This window comes from Mesocricetus auratus, unplaced genomic scaffold (genome assembly GCF_017639785.1).
Source record: "Mesocricetus auratus isolate SY011 unplaced genomic scaffold, BCM_Maur_2.0 Super-Scaffold_6730, whole genome shotgun sequence".
In the NCBI taxonomy this organism is placed as follows: Eukaryota; Metazoa; Chordata; class Mammalia; order Rodentia; family Cricetidae; genus Mesocricetus; species Mesocricetus auratus.
The window spans coordinates 47950650-47972125 of record NW_024429184.1 but is presented as its reverse complement, the minus strand read 5'-3'; the positions used below and the strand labels follow the sequence as shown (position 1 = coordinate 47972125).

General features: G+C 35.9%; 1 protein-coding gene across 2 annotated transcripts in view; it reads left to right on the top strand.

Moving 5' to 3' along the window:
* Positions 1-21476, top strand: part of Cnbd1 (cyclic nucleotide binding domain containing 1) — a 400564-nt gene that overhangs the window by 241942 nt on the left and 137146 nt on the right. For both annotated transcript variants that reach the window (XM_040741326.1, XM_040741322.1), the window contains one exon: positions 9372-9559. In XM_040741326.1, coding sequence (XP_040597260.1) covers positions 9372-9559 — 188 coding nt within the window. The remainder of the gene's footprint in view (positions 1-9371; positions 9560-21476) is intronic.

The window sequence follows — 21476 nt, the reverse complement described above, 5'->3', positions numbered from 1 at the left end:
AAGACAAAGTGGAGGAAATAAAACTGTTAAACTTTTGTGGTGATACGTTATTTGCAGTTTATTAAAGTTTGCCTGAGGGTTCAGAAGGCAAAGCTAGTGACAAGCCATAAAGGTCAGACAAAGGTGATACACTGCTTGAATCCCAGCAGCCATACTAGCATGTGATGGAGGCTAGGAGTAGTGGCACACACCTTTAATCTCAGGATTAAGGAGACAGGTAGATGGATTTCTCTGAGTTCTAGGATACTCTGGTGTACACAGAAGAAAAGAGTAACCAGGTTCACATTTTCATCCCAGCCCTTGGAATCACATGCCTTTAATCCAAGCACGAGGGTGGTGGAGATGGGAATGATATGACTGGGAGGAGAAAGGAATATAAGGCAGGAGGAGACAGGAACTAAGAAGTTTTGCCTCTGAGGGTTTGCAGAGATATCACTGTCTCTGAAGATTTGTGGAGACAGGATTACCATTTCTGCTTGGTAGAGGTAAGATCTACTGAATTGTCTGCTTTGCTTCTCTGATCTTCAACATGATCCCCAATATCTGTCCCTGGATTTTTTTAATTTGTGTTATTTTTAAATTACTGATTAATTTTCAGTGACCATAAGTTGAAATGACTTATAGATAACAAAAATTTGGATAATTTTCACTATGTAGAAATTAAAACACTTTTAATATCAATAAAAAGGAGATGACAAATTGCAGTCCTCCAAAGCATCATTTGAATCTCTAAGATGTAGCATGGCTCCATGTAGACCCTCTAGCTTCTGTTTGCTCAGCTGTTGAAGCTCCCAGAATTTCCAATGAAGTGGAAGACTAGCTTTGGGACTAATCTACTGCTTTGCCTCTTGGTGGAACAGTTTCTCAAAAGACTTGATTGTGATTTTTGAGACTCTACTATGGGGATTTGTCTGGACAGATGATCTTGAATTAATGGAACCTCAGCCAGATGTGTAGACCAGTAGACAAACAGAACCACTGTGTTATAGCCAGACTTTCCCAAAAGCATCACATAATCTATGACTAACAACAAAGATTGAAGCCCGCTTAAGTATGATTCAAATGGACATTACCACTTCACTTCACAGCTCTCTAAGCTAATCCAGATAAAGTGTTACTTTCCCTTGCAAAGTCCTATACATAGTTCTGTAATTTTCTGTAGGGTGTGTTCTTTGCTCTTAGCCTAAGTAATAAAATTTATACAGGCAAAAAAAAGTAGCAGAAGAAAAATGTACTTCTACATTAAATTCTTAAAGAACATTGTTTATATGTCTAAGCTCATATAATAAACCCCTCTTCACCACAGAGGTTGAGTGAATGAATTAACTGTTTTACTGTGAAATCAGTAACTGTCACATATATACAAAATAAATAAGCAACCATTTTTTGAATAATGAATGCTCCCATTTTTTGCAAGGAATTCTAATTTAAAAAGACTTGTGGGTTTAAACCTTATATATAATTTCCTAATGGGCTAGAGAGATGGCTATGCCATTAAAGGCTAGGCTTACAACCAAAAAAATATATTGTTTGTGGCAATTGTAAAGGGTGATGTTTCTCTGATTTCTTTCTCAGCCCTTTTATCGTCTGTATATAGTAGGGCTACTGATTTTTTTGAGTTGATCGTGTATCCTGCCACTTTGCTGAAGGTATTTATCAGCTGTAGGCATAGGCATTCCCCTGTTGAGTTTTTTGGGTCTCTTGTGGAAACTATCATATCATCTGCCAATTTGTATCTCTTTGATCTCCTTTTGTTATCTTATTGCTCTGGCTAGAACTTCAGGTACCATATTGAAGAGGTATGGAGAGAGTAGACAACCTTGTCTTGTTCCTGATTTTAGAGGAATTGCTTTGAGTGTCTCTCCATTTAGTTTGATGTTGGCTGTTGGTTTGCTATACATAGCTTTTACTATGTTTAGGTATGTTTCTGTTATCCTGGATCTCTCCAACACGTTTATCATGAAGGGGTGTTGGAGTATGTTAAAGTTTTTTTCAGCATCTAGTGAGATAATCTTGTGATTTTTGTTTCTCAGCTTGTTTATATGGTTGATTACATTGATGGATTTTTGTATGTTGAACCATCCCTGCTTGATTATTGTGGATGATTTTTCTGATGTGTTCTTAGATATGATTTGCTAGTATTTTATTGAGTATTTTTGCATCAATGTTCATGAAGGATATTGGTCTGTAGTCCTCTTTCTTACAAGGATGACACCAACTGGCAAACTAAGCAATAGTGGAGAGACTACCTTAAATGCTGCTCCCTGATAATGATTTTGATGACTATCTTATATACTATCCTAGAACCTCCATCCAGAGACAGATAGAAGTAGAGGCAGACACCCATAGCTAAACACTGAACAGAACTCCTGGAACCCAGTGACAGAGAGGAATGAGTGATGAGCAAAGGGTTCAAAACTGGGCTGGTGAAACCTAGAGAAACAAGTGACCTGAATAAGGGGGAAATCTTGGACCCCAAACTGATGGCAGAGGGGCCAGCATGGGACTGACATAGACCCCCTGAATGTGGCTGTTAATGAGGAGACCTAGGCGATCTATGTGGCTTTGGTAGTAGATCAGTATATATCCCTCGCACACAAATGGACTTTGGGCGCCCATCCCTCAATGAGATGAAAATATAAGTCAGAAATGCTTTTCATTCAGGTAATTTACTCAGCTCTATCTGTAGAGTTTTGATTGTGGTCTTCAGGATCCCAGAGCATTCTGTGAGCTTGCTGCAGAAACTGAAGATGGCACCATATGATTGCTTAGCCCAGAAAAAGATTGATTTTTTTCAGAACACTAAGTCCAATTTATGTAAACTGTTGCAATAAATCAAAAAGGAAAATCCAGCCACAGATGAAGTGTATTGTTATGAAATAGATGGATTCTTAAATTTTCATTGAATATTTCACTTATGTAAAGGCTTGGTGTGCAGGATCCAATTTAAATATTGCAGTCCTTGCAATTTGTGTTAACATTAACTTTTCTTAACATAGTTCTTATCCAGACACCTCAAGAGAGGGATGATTTAATTAGGAAATCCTTTCATGAAAAGCGATCCCTCAACATCTTTGAAAGCTGCATTCATTCTTCTTTCTGCGACTCTAGCCCTTTGTTTTCCCAAAGCTTCCTCCTTTGTTTAATTTTCTCTTTGAAAGTTTTCATTCCTCCTCTGACTGGTGATTAGGCTCCAATAGACATTGTTCTGAGTCCCAGTTGCCAGGCCCTATTCTTACTCATGTGGGTTACTGCTTTGAGTCACCCCTTCCCCATGACTTTAGACACAGATGTAGGTTGTTTTCTATAAACTGTTTCAGATGTGAGACCTTAAAAACAAATTCTAAGTGACTTCCTTTTCCTCCTAAAGTAATTGGGTTGTATTCTACAAGTTTAACCTGTGTGTTCCAAACTTCTTTTTTTTTTTTTTTTTGTTATCGTTGGTTAGTTCAGCCTTGTATTAATTTCTTTTCATAAGTATTACTTCCATCAGCTCTCCTCTGATCTCACTTCCTGTTTGTTTCCAGAAAATATGTCTGATACATCACTGTGCCACACATCTTTTCTCTGTTAATGAAACATTATCATAGGAAATACAGTAAGCTATCAATATTTTAAAATACAAATAAGGGAGAAGAGAATTTTTCTTGATCCCCTTAACCTTACCTAGCATGGTCTTCATTTTAACTTACTTTTTTATTCTAGTTGTATTCATTTTTAGGTGTAATTCTATCATTTTACTAACTGCTTTGGGTTTTATATCTCTATATATACTATTTTTTTTAAATAAGCACCGATAGAGATAGGTGTGATTTCACTTAGGTGATCAGTATTCTAATATGGATATTGTAGTCCTGAATCAAGTCTGGCTTGAGCTAAATTTTGCTTACTTACTTTCTTTTCAAAAGGTAAGGAGTGGAGGGAAGGTAAACTGTGGTTGGATTGTATTGAATACAAAAATAAGGAAATTATTTGAAAAGTTTAATTGTTGCTTGGATTTCAAATTATTCTTTAAGAATTTCACACATGTACACTATATTGTGATCATACTCACTCTCCTTCCTCTCCCCCTCCAATTTCCCCAGAACATCCCGAACCAGTTGCTCTCCATACTTTTGTGCACTTCTTTTTCTTTCACACTTCCTAAGAAAATTACCATCCTCCCCTCTAGCCGCTAGCAACTCACAGTTCTTTTCAGCTAAGGGTGGAGCCCTCATGAGGTCCTTCATTACCCACACAGGGATTTTCATGGGCTTGGTTTTGTGCAGGTAAGCCACAGCTGTCATGAAGCTGTGAGTATACAAGTCATCCTAGGATAAAGTGTTACTCCATCCTCTGTTTGTTATATTTCCCTTGCCTTCTCTTTGAGATGTTCTCTGAACCTTGGCAGGGATGTGGTAGGCTTGATAAAAATATTTCCACTTAGGGCTAAGTGCTCATAGTCACACATTCTCTGCACTTTGACCAGGTAAGAGTCTATGTTAGCTAATAGCTGTCAACTACAAAAAGAAGATTCTCTGACCAAGGCTGAGAGAATCAGTAATCTATGGATACAGATGTAAATATTTATGAGGCAATGGAACAACATGGTCATGAAGCAAAATAACAATGGTAGCTTTTACCTTAGGACCCATGATGTCCTCAGTACAGACTCATAAATAGGTATACAGGACTAGGCATGAATTTCCTCTTGTGTGATGTGACTCAGGTTCGTTGAGAAAGTTACCTGAGAACAGCCTGTTGCATCACTGGGTATACTTTGCCTGGTTTGTCTGTATCTTACCATTCAGAATCAAGTAAGTTAGACCATTGATCTTCTTTACCAGCAACTTACATTACTGTATTAGTCACAACGAGTGCTTATCAGCAGGGAGAAAGCTTCCTGGCCAGCTAGAGATAGAATTTTCTTCATTTTATAGTCAGAGTGTGTGGTATATTCAGTAAAAGGGTCTTACTAATTTTATTTTTAAGAGTGATGTAATCAAGAGCAGTAACAACAGCCAGTGTTATTTAGGGTGCCTCTGGGACCTCTCTGGGAGTAGTGTTGTTACCCATGCATGGTAACGTCATTAAATCTCCTTTCTAAAGCATATTTTGAAGTCAGGTTACTAACTAGTGGATTTCTCCCCCACTGCCACTACTAAAAAATTGTTATTTTTGCTTGCATTTGAATTATTTTTATGACATATCTAAAATCAAAAACAAAAATCAGCGATCTGGATTTTTTCATATTTCTTGATTTTTATTATTTTTGTATCTTGATTATTAATGACTGTTACAGCATTATGTAGCTATGCTAATAAGGCCTCATTCTTAATTTAAAATTGTTTTTATAAACACACACACATATACACACATTGAATTTTTTTTACTGAGCTCATGCACAATCAAACGGAAAGAAACTAGACCTTCAAAGTCAGATAAAAATTCTAAGGGAAATAATAGATTTTTATCTTTGTACATGAAACAATGAACATTCTGGTTTCTCCTCAGATCATTTAAATGTTCTGCCTTTTACCAACATATGACTAAGCCTTCATCCATTCAACAAAGGCCTTCTAAATACCCCCAAATAATCCAGGATGGATGCTTGGGTCTGGACATATTACAGTAGAACCATAAACCCATCTTTGAGGAATGTGGAATATATAGGTAGAATGTGAGTATGAAGTATTCCATGACACAATTGATGTGTAGAAACTTGCCTATGGTAGGCAATAATTACTGGGAATAAAGCTCACTAGGATGAGGAAAGTCTTTCTTGATCCGTAGATGATATTTAAATTTATAGGTCAAAAGAGCATTATTCAGTGGACAGTATGACCGTATTCATGCACAACTGTTTGGAATATTTAATTCATTATGGGATGGTTGATACCAGAGGAAGGGTTTTTGATATGGTTCATTTAAATTACATGCTATCACTTAGTGAATACTGAATTATACTACCAAATGTCTTTAAGGCCTTCATACATTATATAATATATCATTAACAGGAGCTCATAGACGTATGTCTGTTGATGTTTGCTATTTGACTTTATAAATAAGCCTTTTGAAAACATGCTTTAAAACTTAAAATGAAACATAGTATATATCTACATTACAGTTTTAGTTTGGTTTTATTGTATCTTAAGTAACATCATTAATGAGTGTGTATATATTTATATATAAAATGGTTATACATACATATGCATATATACATATTCTCTGTATGTCTATCTCTCATCCATTTATTATTCTATCATCTCTCTCTCTATCTCTGTCTGTCTTTCTCTCTCTCTCTCCCCCTATCTATCCTCTATGTATCTGGAGGCATAGCTACATAGAGTACACAAATCAAGATGGGAATCTAGAGGTTGGCTATGTTGAAAAGTGGCTGTATCAATCATGGAGTTCTAGACTTAGAGACAGTGTTCAATTTGTCATTGCCTTTAGTTTCAAGATTTATAAAATTAGAGCTGGTGTGATAGAATATAAGTTTAAGGTATGTGACTTGTTTATGCTGTATTTCTTTAACTCTGTAAAGATGTGATTATTTTACTTTCTAAAATAACTGATGATCTAATAATGAGCTGAACAGCCAATAGCGAGGCAGGAGCAAGGGTAAGTGGGACTGGAAAGCAAAGAGTATAAACAGAAGGAGAAACTAGAAAAAAAGGGGATAACGCGGAGAGGAAAACATTAGGGGCCAGACACCCTGACACTTAGGCACCCAGAGTAAGAGTGAAATTAAAATTTACAGAAGGAAAAGATAAAAGCCGACAGGCAAAAGTTAGATGGGATAATTTAAGGACAGTTGGCAAGAAACAAGCCAACCTAAGGCCAGGCATTCATAACTAACAATAAACCTCCTTGTGTGATTTATGTGAAAACTGAGTGGTGGGCTCTCCCCAAAGCCAAAAGAGTAAAAACAACACAGACCAGGCAATCATGCTACCTAATCCAAAAGATCAATATAAAAATGGTTATCACATACAATATATTTCAACCTGCCTATAATATAACAATACACTTAAAAGGTTAACTGTAACTTAAGATGTTAAAAATCATTTGGTGTCACAAGTGGGCACTCATGTGCTTTTAATAGTTTTTCGCTCATATTAAAGTCTTAATATTGAAAAATAATCTTAATATAAAAACTATAATCCCTTTTGTTATTTCAAATACACACATACTTCAAATAACAAAAGGTTATGACATATGTTCTGAACTAAATATTTTCCTATGGTTCTGTGAATCTTCCAATTTGTTTGTCTCTTTCAAGGACTTATTATAAGCACAGGTTCATATAAAAAGGGATATCATACAAAAGTTAGCATCCTTGGGCAAAGCCTGCAGGTCAAGGAATGTATTTTGAGATCAGTGAAGTTATATTCATCTCCATGATGACCCAATTTATTTGGAGCATGCTGCTTACGGTTGCAATTTCTAGTGTGACAGTCGTGTTCTAATTAGCACATGTACTCTGGTTGTTGTTGATGTTCCATGCATTATAAGATACATTACTGTGAAATAGCTTTTATCATGATGTGAACCTTTAAGGTAGAGATACACATGTAATCACATGATGTTTCTTTTATCTATCTGGCTTATTTAAATATGATCTTGTAAACCAAATAGCATTGTATTTGGATGTTGCATTTCTGAGAGATATGTATAGTTACTCCTTTTATAAAATAATCTTCTTTAAATAGAGCTGCTGCAATATCAGTTATATTCCCAAAGACAATGTAACTATGTTTATTGGTACCAATCATGCTAAAGCCAAGGAAAATTTCAGCAGTATCATACAGACACAGGGTTCAGCTTCTAAAATGGAGAATAAAAAGGCATTGTCCAAACAGATTGAGGGCTTACAGAGTTTATATAATAAGACATCAGGGGAAAAATTGGAAGACATCAGAATTGTCCAGGTGTCCTACCTTTTCATTTTAGTTTCAAGAAATTTGTCTTGGTTCCAGTATCATATCCTGGTTCTTATCAGCATGAAGATTTGATGTGAATACTTGGAAGCAAAGTCACATGATATTTTACTAACCAGATGGCATTGTGTAAACACACATGTTAAGAGCATGTGGGAAGTGGTATTTTTAACATTGCCTGTACTGCATGTAATAAAATTATAGCTTTCTTGGCCAAGGAAAATAAGATAATTTACACTGAGAAAGCAAATAGCAGCCCTGCATCAGAATTCACACTGGACATATCTTTCTATCATTTTTCATGTGACCTAAGCAATGCTTTTTTAATTTTTTCCAAAATCTGCACATAGACATGTTTTTATGTCTTCTGATTTACTTCACTCCTATCTTCTCCCTATACAATCAGTCACAAAAAACAGTAATTAATCTAAATTTTTCTTCAGTTCTCTCACCACACAGATTATGTACTACTGAAAATGCAATTCATTTTGATCTTAGACATCCATGCAAAACAAGTGTCTACTTTAAAAAAAAGCATTAAAATTACTCTTTCATAGTATTGAGAGAGTAATACCTGGGAGGGTTAATACTAAAGTTAGAGAAAAAAAGTGCAGAGACTGTGAACAATTGACCTTGAGAGAGAAATATAAAGACATACAATTGCCTCTGAAAATCAGTTAAGAACGTTTCTGCTTACAGATAGTTCATTAGCAATATATAGATTATTTCATAACACTTTAATGATGGCCTCCATTCATAAAGTGATATAAACATTTATGAAATGGAGAAATACACCACAACTTTCCATATCCCAAAGAATATCCTCTTAAAATCTTGAAGTAATTTTTAATTGGAGTACTAACAGTAAAATATGCCTGCCAGGACTGTAGTGTACAATGGAACTTCAGGGATGAGGTAGCAAGATAGGTTGTGGAGACTTCAGGTGGAGTGGGTTGAGTACTGTAACATTCTATTAGCTTTTGCAAACTACTCAGTTTCTTCAATATCTGTCTCGAATAAATGTAAATGAAATTACCAGTAGGGATGTCTTACTATATAAAATAGGCAAATGACAAATTTGAGGGGAGAAGGCAAAGGTTAAAGGTTTTCCTAATCCTGTTTTCCTCATAGCAAGCCATTTATGTCATTCATAATTACTTGTCATTTTGCACTAATTTTTAAAAAAATTAAAATCCAATTCCCCATGACATGGTTTAAAAGGGAGTTGGCTAATGATGTAATTATATGTTAGTAAAAGTAAACACACTGCAAATTGAATAAAATAGACTAAATCAAACATTCATTTGTTATTCTTGTTATTTATGAATTCCTGAGTGTTGCATAGAGGTTATTGTGGTATGGCAGGCTGTAAATAATTTGTAGGCAGTACAGAAGATATAATAAACATGTTAGTCAGGTATTTATCTGTTTGGTTTCTATTTATTTCAGTGATTGCTGATGATGGACTTTATATCATACTGAAGGGCCAGGCGCGACCTCGTATAAAGGTATTAAGACGTCTGAATGAAGATAATGACTCCATCATCTCTTCAATATCCAAGGATAGCTTTGTTTTTGATGCAGAATTAAGAGACTCTACAGTGGCTGAGATATACATGCCTTCACAGGAATTAGTGGTAAGAGGTTAAAATTTTTTATTCATAAACATATTACAAAAATTTATGTCTTAGATTTCTAGATTCCAAAATCTTCAGGTACCTAAATCGACCCAAATAATATATCTTAAAATATAAATTATACTGATAACACTGAACTTAACATTTGATTGAGAATTTTAATGAAGGAGGCCTTCAGAAGCACATTGCGCACTTGCAATGACTGTGTGTTGCATTTTCTACAGTATATGAAATATAAGAATGACTGATTCACTGGAAGAGACAATGTGCTAGCTTTGGATGAAAGAGCAGGAGAAGATAACTTGAGAGGAGAGAAAAAATTGTTTTTATTATTTTTTCTTCAGATCAGTGCTAAAGGAACCGAGGAGTTGATTGCACTATAGTAATTACAACATTATTATAATTTTTTATAGAAAATCTGACTGTTAACATAAAAAATAAAAGTTAATAGCTTTTTAATTTATGTTGACTCCTTTTGGGGTGTATATTAGTAAGTTTTCTTTCTTTTTTCTTTAAATATTTTCTAATTTTAAAAATTTACATCATTTCCCCTATTCCCTTTCTTCCTTCCAACCTTCCCAGATTCCCATCCACTCTGTTCCCTCTCAAGTTTATGACTTATCCCTCTTTAGTTGTTACTGTTACATGCATGTAGATATATAAAAGTTGATTTTGCTTCCTGCTAATTTGCAGAACTCATTGATAATTTCTACAAGATTTCTGGTGGAAAGTTTTTTAGTGCTCATATTATAAGAGCATATCATCTGCAAGCAGGGATATTCTGACTTCTTCTTTGCTGATTCGTATTTGATTTCCTTCTCTTGTCATATTGCTTTGAAAACTAAGTTGAAAAGGAGTGGGGGTAGTGGACAGCCCTGTAAGAATTCTGATTTTAATGGGCTTGCTTTTTCCATTTAAGATATGTCATGTGTGGCAGTAGTAACTCCTCTAAGATCCATAATCTCTCTTACCCTGGGTAGTTAGCTAGGTTTCCAGGATCAGGAGTAATTGCCTTACTGTTGAGTAGGTCTAAAATCTAATTATATAGACGATGATATTGTCAATGCCTCTATTGCACCATTAAATATGAAAAATCCAAACTCAGTAGAAATTTCCTTGCCTTTAACAAGTTACAATCTAGTTGGATATCATGACAGTTAATCTCAATTGTCAACTTCAGGAAATCTAAAATCATCCCAGTGGTCAGTCCTCTGAATCTGCCTTCAGGATTATCTTTACTAGATTGAGATGGGAAGGTCTTCCACTACAGGTGGCACTATTTGCTGGGCTGTGAACCAAAACTGTAAAACCGGGAGAAAATTAGCTGAGTATACACATCCATCTCTCTGTTTCTTGGTTGTGAATCCAGGTACCTCAAGTTCCTCTAACACTGACTTCACTGACTTCATGGGTTCTACCACACGGAACTATGAGCTAAAATGAACCCTTCCTTAACTTCCACTTCTCAGGTGTTTTAATCACTACAACAGAAAGAAAGGAAGGCAGGTATCAATACATGTTCATGTGCATGTTAAATGGCAATATGTGATAGCCTTCTAAAAGTGCTTGATGGCTGAGCTGAAACAATGTGATGAGATCATAGAGATGCAATGATTTCTTCTAGGATAGGAGGAAGCTGCTGTGACTTCTAGGGAAAAGTAGTACTTTTCTATTCAGCATTAAATGTTATAAAAATTATTGATTTAAGTAAGGATTTAGGAATAAAAGTGACCATGTTATTTTAGGCAAATAGGAAGTCTGCCTAATTAAGTTGGAAAAAAAGACTGATCTGAAAATGACAGGGGAGAGAAAAGTAGAAAATGGCTGGGCCAGGTCTTCCAGTTTAATTTCATCAATACAAGGAAACCAGAGGAAGGCAACAAAGCATCTCTCTACCTGTCTCAATTTTACCTTATATCTCAGAGCTTGGAAAATGTCATTCAAAGATTCCTGGTTTGCCTGCTGGTTCATAACTGGATTCAGACCATAAGTTTGCCATCTTGAGACAGAAATGTTGGACAGTTTAATCCTAGCCTCCCAACAGTGTCAGTGGCCAGCTCCCAGGACTTTCTTTCATTATCTCTCAACTTTCTAGTTCCTGGAAATCCTTCTTATGCATTTTTAAAGACATAGAAGTACTTGAACTCTGCTCATATTAGAAGATAGCCCATCTGATTACTTCAAATCTCTAAAGAAGAGTTTTCCTAGGTATCTTTCCTTTGACGAGTATCTTAAGTGATACAGAATTTCAGCAAGCTAACGATTTATAGTTAGTTTAACATTAAGGATGTAGTAAAAAATTAAAAAACAGTACTAAGGAAAGAATTACTTAACAGAAACAGATATGTAAAGGGCATATTAAGATTTTAAAAAATTATATAATTATCTTTGAAGTGATAATCACAAGTCACAACAGAGATAACAATGCAAGATTAAATATGAGTATTCATGACAGTTACAGGCACACGGAAATCAAGTCAGAATGGGGGTTTAGTAAATAGAGCTGATGATAATAGATACAGGTTTGATTTTGGAGTCACTGACAAAATTATGCTATAAAACATGAAACTGAGGATGGCACAGATTTCTAAACGAGTAAAGTCCTTGGATTCCAGATGATATTATTTGTATGATAACATCTTCATGAAGAAATATCTGTAAGTTCTTGAAATGGGGTTGACACTCCAGTAGGTGGTTAGAACTGACAAACGGTTTGGAAGTTTTCCAAATAAGGGTTACATCATGGCACCAGCGTTTTCAGAAAGAGAAGATGTCTAAGGTACAGAACAGAGACCTGAGGCTGATGTCCTAGAAGGAACACCACTGAATTAGCATGGAAGGTGACTGTAGCAGAGAATAAGGTTCAGGGAGCTTTCTCTTAACTGTAAAAAATGCTCATTTGCAAGATATTGCCTGCTTTGCTCATTATATAGCAAGGCAATAATTTATTTCATTATTACTAATAATTTATGCTATTTTAGTCATAATAGGAACTATAGTGAGTAGAAGAGGGAAATGAATTTTATTTGGAACTCTTACATCTCTATTTTATAATATCAGTCTTCCTTTCCTCTCCGATTCTGTGTCCATGGAAACTGAATACATTTCATACTATAGATACATGTACAGTGTTGACACTACTGACTCTGCTGTAATACCCAGACACGGTCAAATGACTTGAGGGTTTTCCTCTTACTGAATGTTCTGTTCTTGGAGAAACAGATCAGGTAATTTTCTACATGACATTAAGCAATTTGAGTTTCAGTAGCTTCCACAAGCTTATTGACTTGGTGTTTTAGGAGATTTCCCAGCTTTGTTTACTTAGAGATAGGCTATCTTCACACTGTTATGTAACCTCACAATGGTATAGGAGTGGGTGAGATGAACTTCATTTGCCTATTGAGGTTATTAATTTTGACAGAAGTCAAAATAAAATGTTTTTTTCTCTGGGTATTCTTTGATGATCAGTGTAAAGAGAGTTTTCTGCCATATTGGCAAAGAAAAGATTTTTACTACCTGACTTCGAATACAGTCAGCATATGTTTGCAGTTCCACGCGTAAGTTTGGATAATGGGTAAATATGAAGTCATGGTATTGTGTTTGAGATATGCCACGTAAGTAAGTTAGTAATAATTTTTCTACCCAAAGTTTCAGTGGGACTGATCGAATATATTTCTAATCAATCTGTGCTTTATGTGTGTGCATCTGTGTGTGCAGGTGTCTGTGTATACCAGTAGAAAGAATCATATATCCTTTGAGCTGGAGTTACATGAGGTTTTAAGTCATAATATGTAGATCTGAGAAAGGAACTCTATTCCTCTGCAGGAGCAGCAAGCACTCTTAACCACAGAGACATCCCACAGGCTCCTGAAATATATCTTTAAAAATCTATGGATGAAGAAAATATATGTTAAAGAGGAAAGAATGGGTATTGAATGACCTGAGACCACATCCAAGTCCTGTTACTTGTGGACTACGGGAATCTGGGGGAACTTAAGACTCCACTGTATTTAAGTTTTATCCTCTATCTTATGAACTTGAAAATAATAAATGGAGACAAATTGTGAAGAACCAAGAAAACAAGAGGCCATTTGTTTTTTAGGGATAAAGGAAAAAAAAACTTAGAAAGGGCCTCTGATAAAAAGAGGTAAAAGACATAGGAAGTAAATTATCTGCATAATAGCAATTTACAGAATAGGTAAAATTTTTATGTAAGTTAGTGATTAACTAAAATTATCCCTGTGTATAAAAGTAGAACTGAGTATTAAATAGTGGTTAGAGTGCAATGAAATAAAAAGAATAAAAAATAAAACAGGGAAAAGTAAAATAAATAAATTAAACCTTTTAAACTCTTAAATCATTATAATCTGTTCTTATAACCAGTCATCTACATTTGAACATTTAAATTTTTTAATTTAAATTAGAAACAAGCTTGCTTCACATGTCAGTCCCAGCTCCCTCTCCCTCCCTTCCTCCTATATCCCTTACCAGGCTCACACCCAATCCCCACTCCTTTCTGCAGGGAGGATGAGGCCCTCCAAAGGGGATTTCCTGAGTCTGTCATTCCCTTCAGCGCAGGGCCTAGGCCCTCCTCCAATAGTTCAGGCTGAGAGAACATCACCATTGTGGGATGGGCAACAAAAGTCCATTTGTATGCCAGGAATAAATATTGATCTACCCCCCAAGGCTCCATAGATTGCCCAGGCCTCCTCACTGACACCCACATATAGGGAGTCTGTATCAGTTCCATGCTGGCCTCCCAACCATCATTCTGGGGTCCAAGATTTGTTTTTTTTAATTAATATTTGTCATACAAATTAATTTTCGAAAATTCTGAAAACCTCAGTTTTGAAAAAAATAATGACCCTTTTCATTCCTGATTTTGTTAATTTGCATGGTCTCTCTTTGCCTTTTGGTCAGTTTGGATAAAGGTTTGTCTATCTTGTTGATTTTCTCAAAGGACCAACTCCTCCTTACATTGATGCTTTATATTGTTTTCTTTGTTTCGACATTATGATTTCAGCCCTCACTTTGATTATTTCCTGGTGTCTATGCCTCTGGGGTGAGTTTGCTAGTTTTTGTTCTACAACTTTCAGTTGTGCTGTTAATTCTCGAGTGTGACTATTCTCCATTTTCTCCATATGAGCACTTAATGCTATGAACTTTCCTCTTAATACTGCTTTCAAAATGTCCCGCAAGTTTGAATATGTTGTGAATTCATTTTCATTGCATTCTAGGAAGTCTTTAATTTCTTTCTTTATTTCTTCCTTGACCCAGGAATGGGGTAATTTTGTGTTGTTCAACTTCCATGAGTTTGTAGGTTTTCTGCAATTTGTGTCATTGTTGAATTCTAACTTTACATCTTGGTGGTCTGATAAGATACAGGGGGTTATTCCAATACTTTTGTACGTATTGAGGTTTGCTATACCTACAATTATGTGGTCAATTTTAGATCTACAAGGATGACACCAACTGGCAATTTAGGCAATAGCGGATAGGCTACCTTAAATGCCATTCCCTGATAAAGAGATTGATGACTATTTTGTATGCCACCCTAGAGTCTCCATCCAGTGGCTGATGGAAGCAGAGGCAGACACCCACAGCTAAGAACTGAACTCCTAGAAACCAGTTGCATCGAGGGAGGAGTGATGAGCAAATTGGTCATAACTGGGCATATGAAGCCCACAGAAACAGCTGAAAGGTTACTCATGGGTTTGCTCATGGACCCCAGACTAATGGCTGAGAGATAAGCATGGGACTGATCCAGACCCCCTAACCGTGGGTGTTAGTAAGGAGGCAGGCCTCAATATTCTTTAGGGCCTCAGATACTAGATCAGTATTTATCCCTGGCATCTGAGTGGACTTTGGAAGCCCATTGCACATGGAAGGATGCTCTCTCACTTGGACACATGGGGGAGAGCCTATGACCTGCCACAGATGATATGACAGATGTTGGAGATCCCCCATGAAGGGCTTCATTCTCCCTGAAGAGTTGAGTGATTGGATGGGAGGGGAGAAGGGAGAGAGAGGGAGAGGGAGCTGGGATTAACACATGAGGCAAGCTTGTTTCTAATAAAAAAATATAAAATTTAAAAAGGAAGAATAATGAATAATAAAAGAATAATTGTTTCACATTTCAGCATTAAATACTCATATTCTTGGCCTGTTCATAATTGACTGGTAGTAACTCAGTCAGCTGTTGCTCTGGAACCAGACCTTACAAATCTCTAGATTATATCTGCTACTTACAGTTCAGAACTTTCTTGTGAAATTTTGTGATCCTTCTATGTGATTAATATTTATGAAGTTCAGGTCATGGTAGGTAACTCAGATAGAGAATTTGATCCTTTTCAAATAAGACACAATTTTAATATCAGGAGTGTTCTTCATAGTCAGATACAGTATTATAGATTTTGAGATGACAAAATCAAGTCCCATGAAGCTGAAATTGGTGATTTCCCCTGACTTGTTGATGGCATAAAAATCCAGTGTGCTTACCCACATTTAAATAATTGCATTCTGTCCCTACCAGGTTCCTAATTGAGCACAATATAAATGGCAATTATGTTTTAGTGTATAATTTTAGTGAGATAATATTCAGAAAGTAGGACTGAGTTCTAGTTTTCATTCCTATATACAACCATTCTTCTTTTGTTTGACTTGGCATGTAAGTCACAGCTTTGCACATGCCAGACACTATACTACCAAGCTACATTTATAGCCTTGAAAACAATTATTTTGAGGGACAATCACTCTAGGTTAACCTAGAACTTAAGAATTTGTGCCTCAAGTTTCAGGAGAAGCTGCATATGAGAACATCATGCTATGTTTATTTTAAAGGCATTTTAAACATTATATATATATATATATTTCTCAGTGAAATTGGACTAAGGAAGTTGGTAGATGGTAAAACATTATTTCTAGGTGTTCTCTGGCTCTGGGTGTGGTGTGCCCCTGGATATGCTGTGCCTTTGGGTTGTTTCAGGAAGAGATTAAATATTTGTATTAGTAGACTGAGAGTTAAGAACCACCTTTATCAATATGAGTTGGAAATATTTTGTCCTTTGAAATCCTGAGCAGGGCATAAGAGTGGTGAATGGTGAATTGGCACTTTGTTGCATTGAAGCATGCAGATTTTGGTTCCTTGGTCATTCATTTTGCTATATTTAGATACATAATGCATATGTGTTGTACATAGATATACCATATTTATATTTTCACTCTATGTTTACCTACTTTATTAAGTATCAAGCACAATTTTTCCTATGAGGAAAGTTTTGAATTTTATTTTTATTTTCTTTCTAAATCATGACTGATACAACTTGACCAAGATCCCCAGTGAAAAGTAGGCATATAAACTTTTAGCTTGATTCTGCTTACCATGAATATATATAATTAAATACTAGAAAGTCTTTATCTTTTCTGAATAAATGATTATCTATCCACTGGCATTTTCTTTATGTCAAGTTTTACAGACATTTACATATCTGTATGTATTTGGTTTTGACATAAATAACAGTAGACTCTCTCTTGAATGATCGACTGTGGTGGGCCTGCTGGAAGTTCAGGTGAGATCTTGAAATTCCTGCTATGAATTGGGAGACTGACTACAGTCAATAGAGGGTAGGCTCTAGGATTAGTTTTGAGAATGAGGAGGAGTCTTCTCAGGTCCTAGTGCAACTCTCTTATAACTTTATATGGTAAAACTTAGCTAAATAATATCATTAGACTTATAATATCAAATTATCAAATATCTTCAAGTTCATTTCCATTGAGTTAAATATAAGAATTTAAACATGTTAGAACTATTCTATGCTATTCGTTTACATTTTAACTAATCAAGAATGTTATTTACATTTATAAACACAGTATTCAAATTCCTTGCATTTTTTTCCTATTTGGTAGTGTGATTTTTCTGGTTGAAATTAATATTTTAATTATTTGTTCAATATATTATTAAAACCAGCGTCTTGTATGTTTTCCTCTAACTATACATTGAGATCATATATAAACATAAATTCCAGGTTGGAAGTTATCTTACCTGAGCTCTTTGAAGATGGCCATATTTATAGACCAAAGTAGAATTATTAAGATTAAAAAATGAAAAACCAATTCAATGAAATAATTATAAATGCAAAACATACTGAAAGCTACTGCTATCTTGGGGACTAGCCTCCAGCAGTACAGGGTTTTGACAGAAATCCACAGAGACAGTGAGACTAAACTTTCCTATCTGAGGAAAAAGGTACTTATAAACTCTCTTGTGACAAGAGTTTCTGTTCCAGCTTTTGAACCCAAATAAATACACTGAGGCTTATAGTAATTGTAAACTCTCTGGCTGATGGCTCAGGTTTCTTATTAGCTTGCTCTCTCTTAATTATTTACATATAACTATTAATCTATGTATTTCTACATGGCCCTATCTTACCAGAGAATGTCCAGTATCCTATCTTCCCAGCAGCTACATGGAGTCTCCCTGGTAGCTTTTCTCAGCCTTCCTCTCCTAGAATTCTCCTCATTTGGTAGCCCCATCTATACTTCCTGTGTGGCTATTGGCCAATCAGTATTTATTCATCAACCAGTAAGACAGACATATATTCACAGTGCACAGGACATCCCCATCATTCTCTTAATGATATCCTTCTTTATTGTCTTTGATTTCTTTCTCTGTCTCTTTATTTTTTCTTTCCATCTTTTCATGTTTTTTTCACAGTTTTTATACTCCAACAGAGTCCAGTCCATATAAGAATTATATGCCATAAAAGAATTATATTCTATTTTTCCAGTGAATGATTATAGGTAAAAACATGTTTTTCATCTCCCTTACATGATTAAACATTTATGTATTACAGGTGAAAAACAAATTGTCACTTGAACCCTCATACATTCGTACCCAGGCAACTTGTTTTAGATTAACCGTGTGGGCAAGCAAGGTGTTCTTGTCAGGTCTTTTACTGGCAGGCTGTATTTTGCAGTTACAAACAAAGGGCCAATTGCTTTGTTATCTTGAAAGGTAATCTTATAAGAAATATTAAAGGAAACACAAACCTAAACTTTATAGATGAAAAGAATCAGTTTGCTCTACTTTAAATCATTAGGGCACATATCTATTCTTTAATAGTCTTTTTTTTATATAAGGGGTTTGAGAGAAGAAATGGGTATAAGGAATTAATTATCACCTTTGATCATCAACCAAACTTAGCAAGGAGAGTATGTTAGCAAGTGATAATTAAGCTGCTTTGTTCTTGTTCCCTGACCTTAAAGGGTTCTGCATTAAACTATGTGCCTTTCTAAAAATTTAGATTGTTTTCTTGGGTGTTTCACCTCAAAGTTATTTAACAAAAACATCTTAGTCTTTGTTATTTTCAAAGCTTTGTTTCAGCTGTGATGCACTCTGAGACCTATGAACACAATAAGGTTAAAAGAATTTAAACTAGCTGGGTTACTGGGACTCAATTATTAATCATTAACTTGAGCTACAATCCATGCAGCTCCTTAGATGAAACTCACAGACCCTAACTGTGAAACAAATCCTTGTATTTATTTTTATATATCAAAACTTTGTATAAACCATCATTATTATCAAATTAGACACTACATTTTAGGGAAGTGTCATCTTCTTGACAATATAAAAAAATGCCTAGTAGAACAGGATGCTTTCAAGCAATAACATGCTATATTATAGGCAGTGGAGAGCTCCCCATGTCCACTCATACTTTGCTAGATACCAGAGAAAGAGAGCGGCAGCAAACATGTAGAGACACAACAGAAGCAAAAGACATTGCCTAAACAAGATTGGATCATCAAAGGATGCCCTTCAGGTGGACTGACTCCTGGAACTACAATAGCAATTTGATGCTCCTCTGGCATGACCATTGGCAGAAAGCCTTAACATTTTACAATTAATATTAAGAGGTCATTTTTTTTGGTTAACTAATCAAGAAAGAAAGCACCCATATGTTTTTAGAAGTCATGGAGAACTTCTTTTATAAAGTCTTGCTAATTAATTTGGACTAACTGACTTAAAAATATTATACATGCTAAGAAACATAAGGGATAAGATGTCTGCTTGAAATTCTTGGTAAATAACAGATTTATTTATTTTTTTCTTTTTAAAAATTTAAAACTTTAAAAAAATTTTTAAATAGCTTGTCTTAAATGTCAATCCCAGTTCCCTCTCGCTCCCCTCCTCCCACACCCCCATGCCCCCCAGCCTCCCACCCTATAGGGGATATCTAGAGTCTGCCATTTCACTCAGGGTAGGGTCCAGGCAATCCCCTAAGAGTCCAGGCTGAGAGAGAATCCCTCTTTGTGCTATGGACACACGATGTCTGTTTGTATACCAGGGATAAACACTGATCTACTGCTCAGGGCCCCATAGGTTTCCCAGGCCTCCTCACTGACACTCACATTCGGGGGGTCCATTTCAGTTCCATGCTGGCCTCCCCGCTGTCAGTCTGGGGTCAGAAAACTGGAAGAGTAAAACATTTAAGGTTCATCTTGCAACTCAAAGTATGAGTAGTGAACATAAATCAACTCATTCTTCATGTGTTCCTTTAATGGAAAGAATGAACTTTGCAGTCACTCACTCATGGAGCAAGTTTCCCACATCGTTTTTGAGTTCTTCTGGAATTTTTTTCTGATGTGTGTATCATATTGTCTGCCCATTTTCCAATCTGTTCAACACCCTTGTTTCTATTTCTTCCACGTTTAAACATTTAAGTACTAATCGCAAGTTATATATAAATTCAGTTTGATTGTCTGTATTCTATAAATTAAAGTATCCTTTTGGAAAATTTTATTTATAGTTTTAGTTTAGTTATTTTTCCTTCCAAAATATTTTTTCTTTTTTTCTTTTATGTCTTCTATAAAGTATACAATGTGTATACATTCTTTGGTTTTAAAAAACACTCATTGTTGTCCAGTGACCTGCTCATAGACTCCTAAGCCCTAGGGACTGTGCGCTGGGGAACCCATCTCAGCAGTCCAGCCTACCCAGAGACTTCCTGCATCTGAGTCCCAACCCAGCCCACAAGATGAGATAGCGATGGGCATGTTTCCAACTCACAATCCATTGCCCTGTTCAGAGCCTCCTGAGGCCTGGGGACTGGGCACCATGGAAACAAACCCAGCGGTACAGCAAACCCAGATTCTGCCAAGGACACAGTATTAGTCCCAACTCCACCCACAAGAAGATGAGAGCCATCAGAATATTAGACATGCTTTCACATTCCAGAAGGGAACCTTGGTTCTGTTCCCACCAAGAGAGGAATAGACTCATCCTGTACCCACTGGAAGAAGGGATGGGAAGAAGACAATATAAAAACACATTCAACAACAGAAAAAAACAAAACAACATCACCAGAATCTAGAGACTCTACACCATCAAGAACTAAACATCCTAATGTGGATGAAGCAGAAGAGAATGACCTTAAAAAATTTATTGAAAAGGATACAGAAGCCAGGCAGTGGTGGCACACCCTTTGATCCCAGCACACAGGAGGCAGAGGCATGAGGATATCTGAGTTCAAGACCAGCCAAAGAAAAGGATAGAAGCCCTCAAAGAGGATATAAGAAAATCCATTAAAAAAATGGAAGAAAATTTGCATTTCCTGGAAGGCTAAGGATGTTGAGCATTTTCTCAAGTGCTTCTCAGCCATTTTTAGACTCCTCTATTGAGAATTCTCTATTTAGATCTGTAGCCCCTTTTTAATTGGATCCTTTGGTGTTTTTGGAGACTTGCTTCTTGAGTTCTTTGTAAATTTTGGAGATCAGCCCTCTGTCAGATATGGGGTTAGTGAATATCTTTTCCCATTTTGTAGGCTGCCATTTTGTCTTCCTGACTGTGTCCTCTGCCATACAGAAGCTTCTAAGTTTCAAGAGGTCCCATTTATTAATTGTTGACATCACTGTCTGT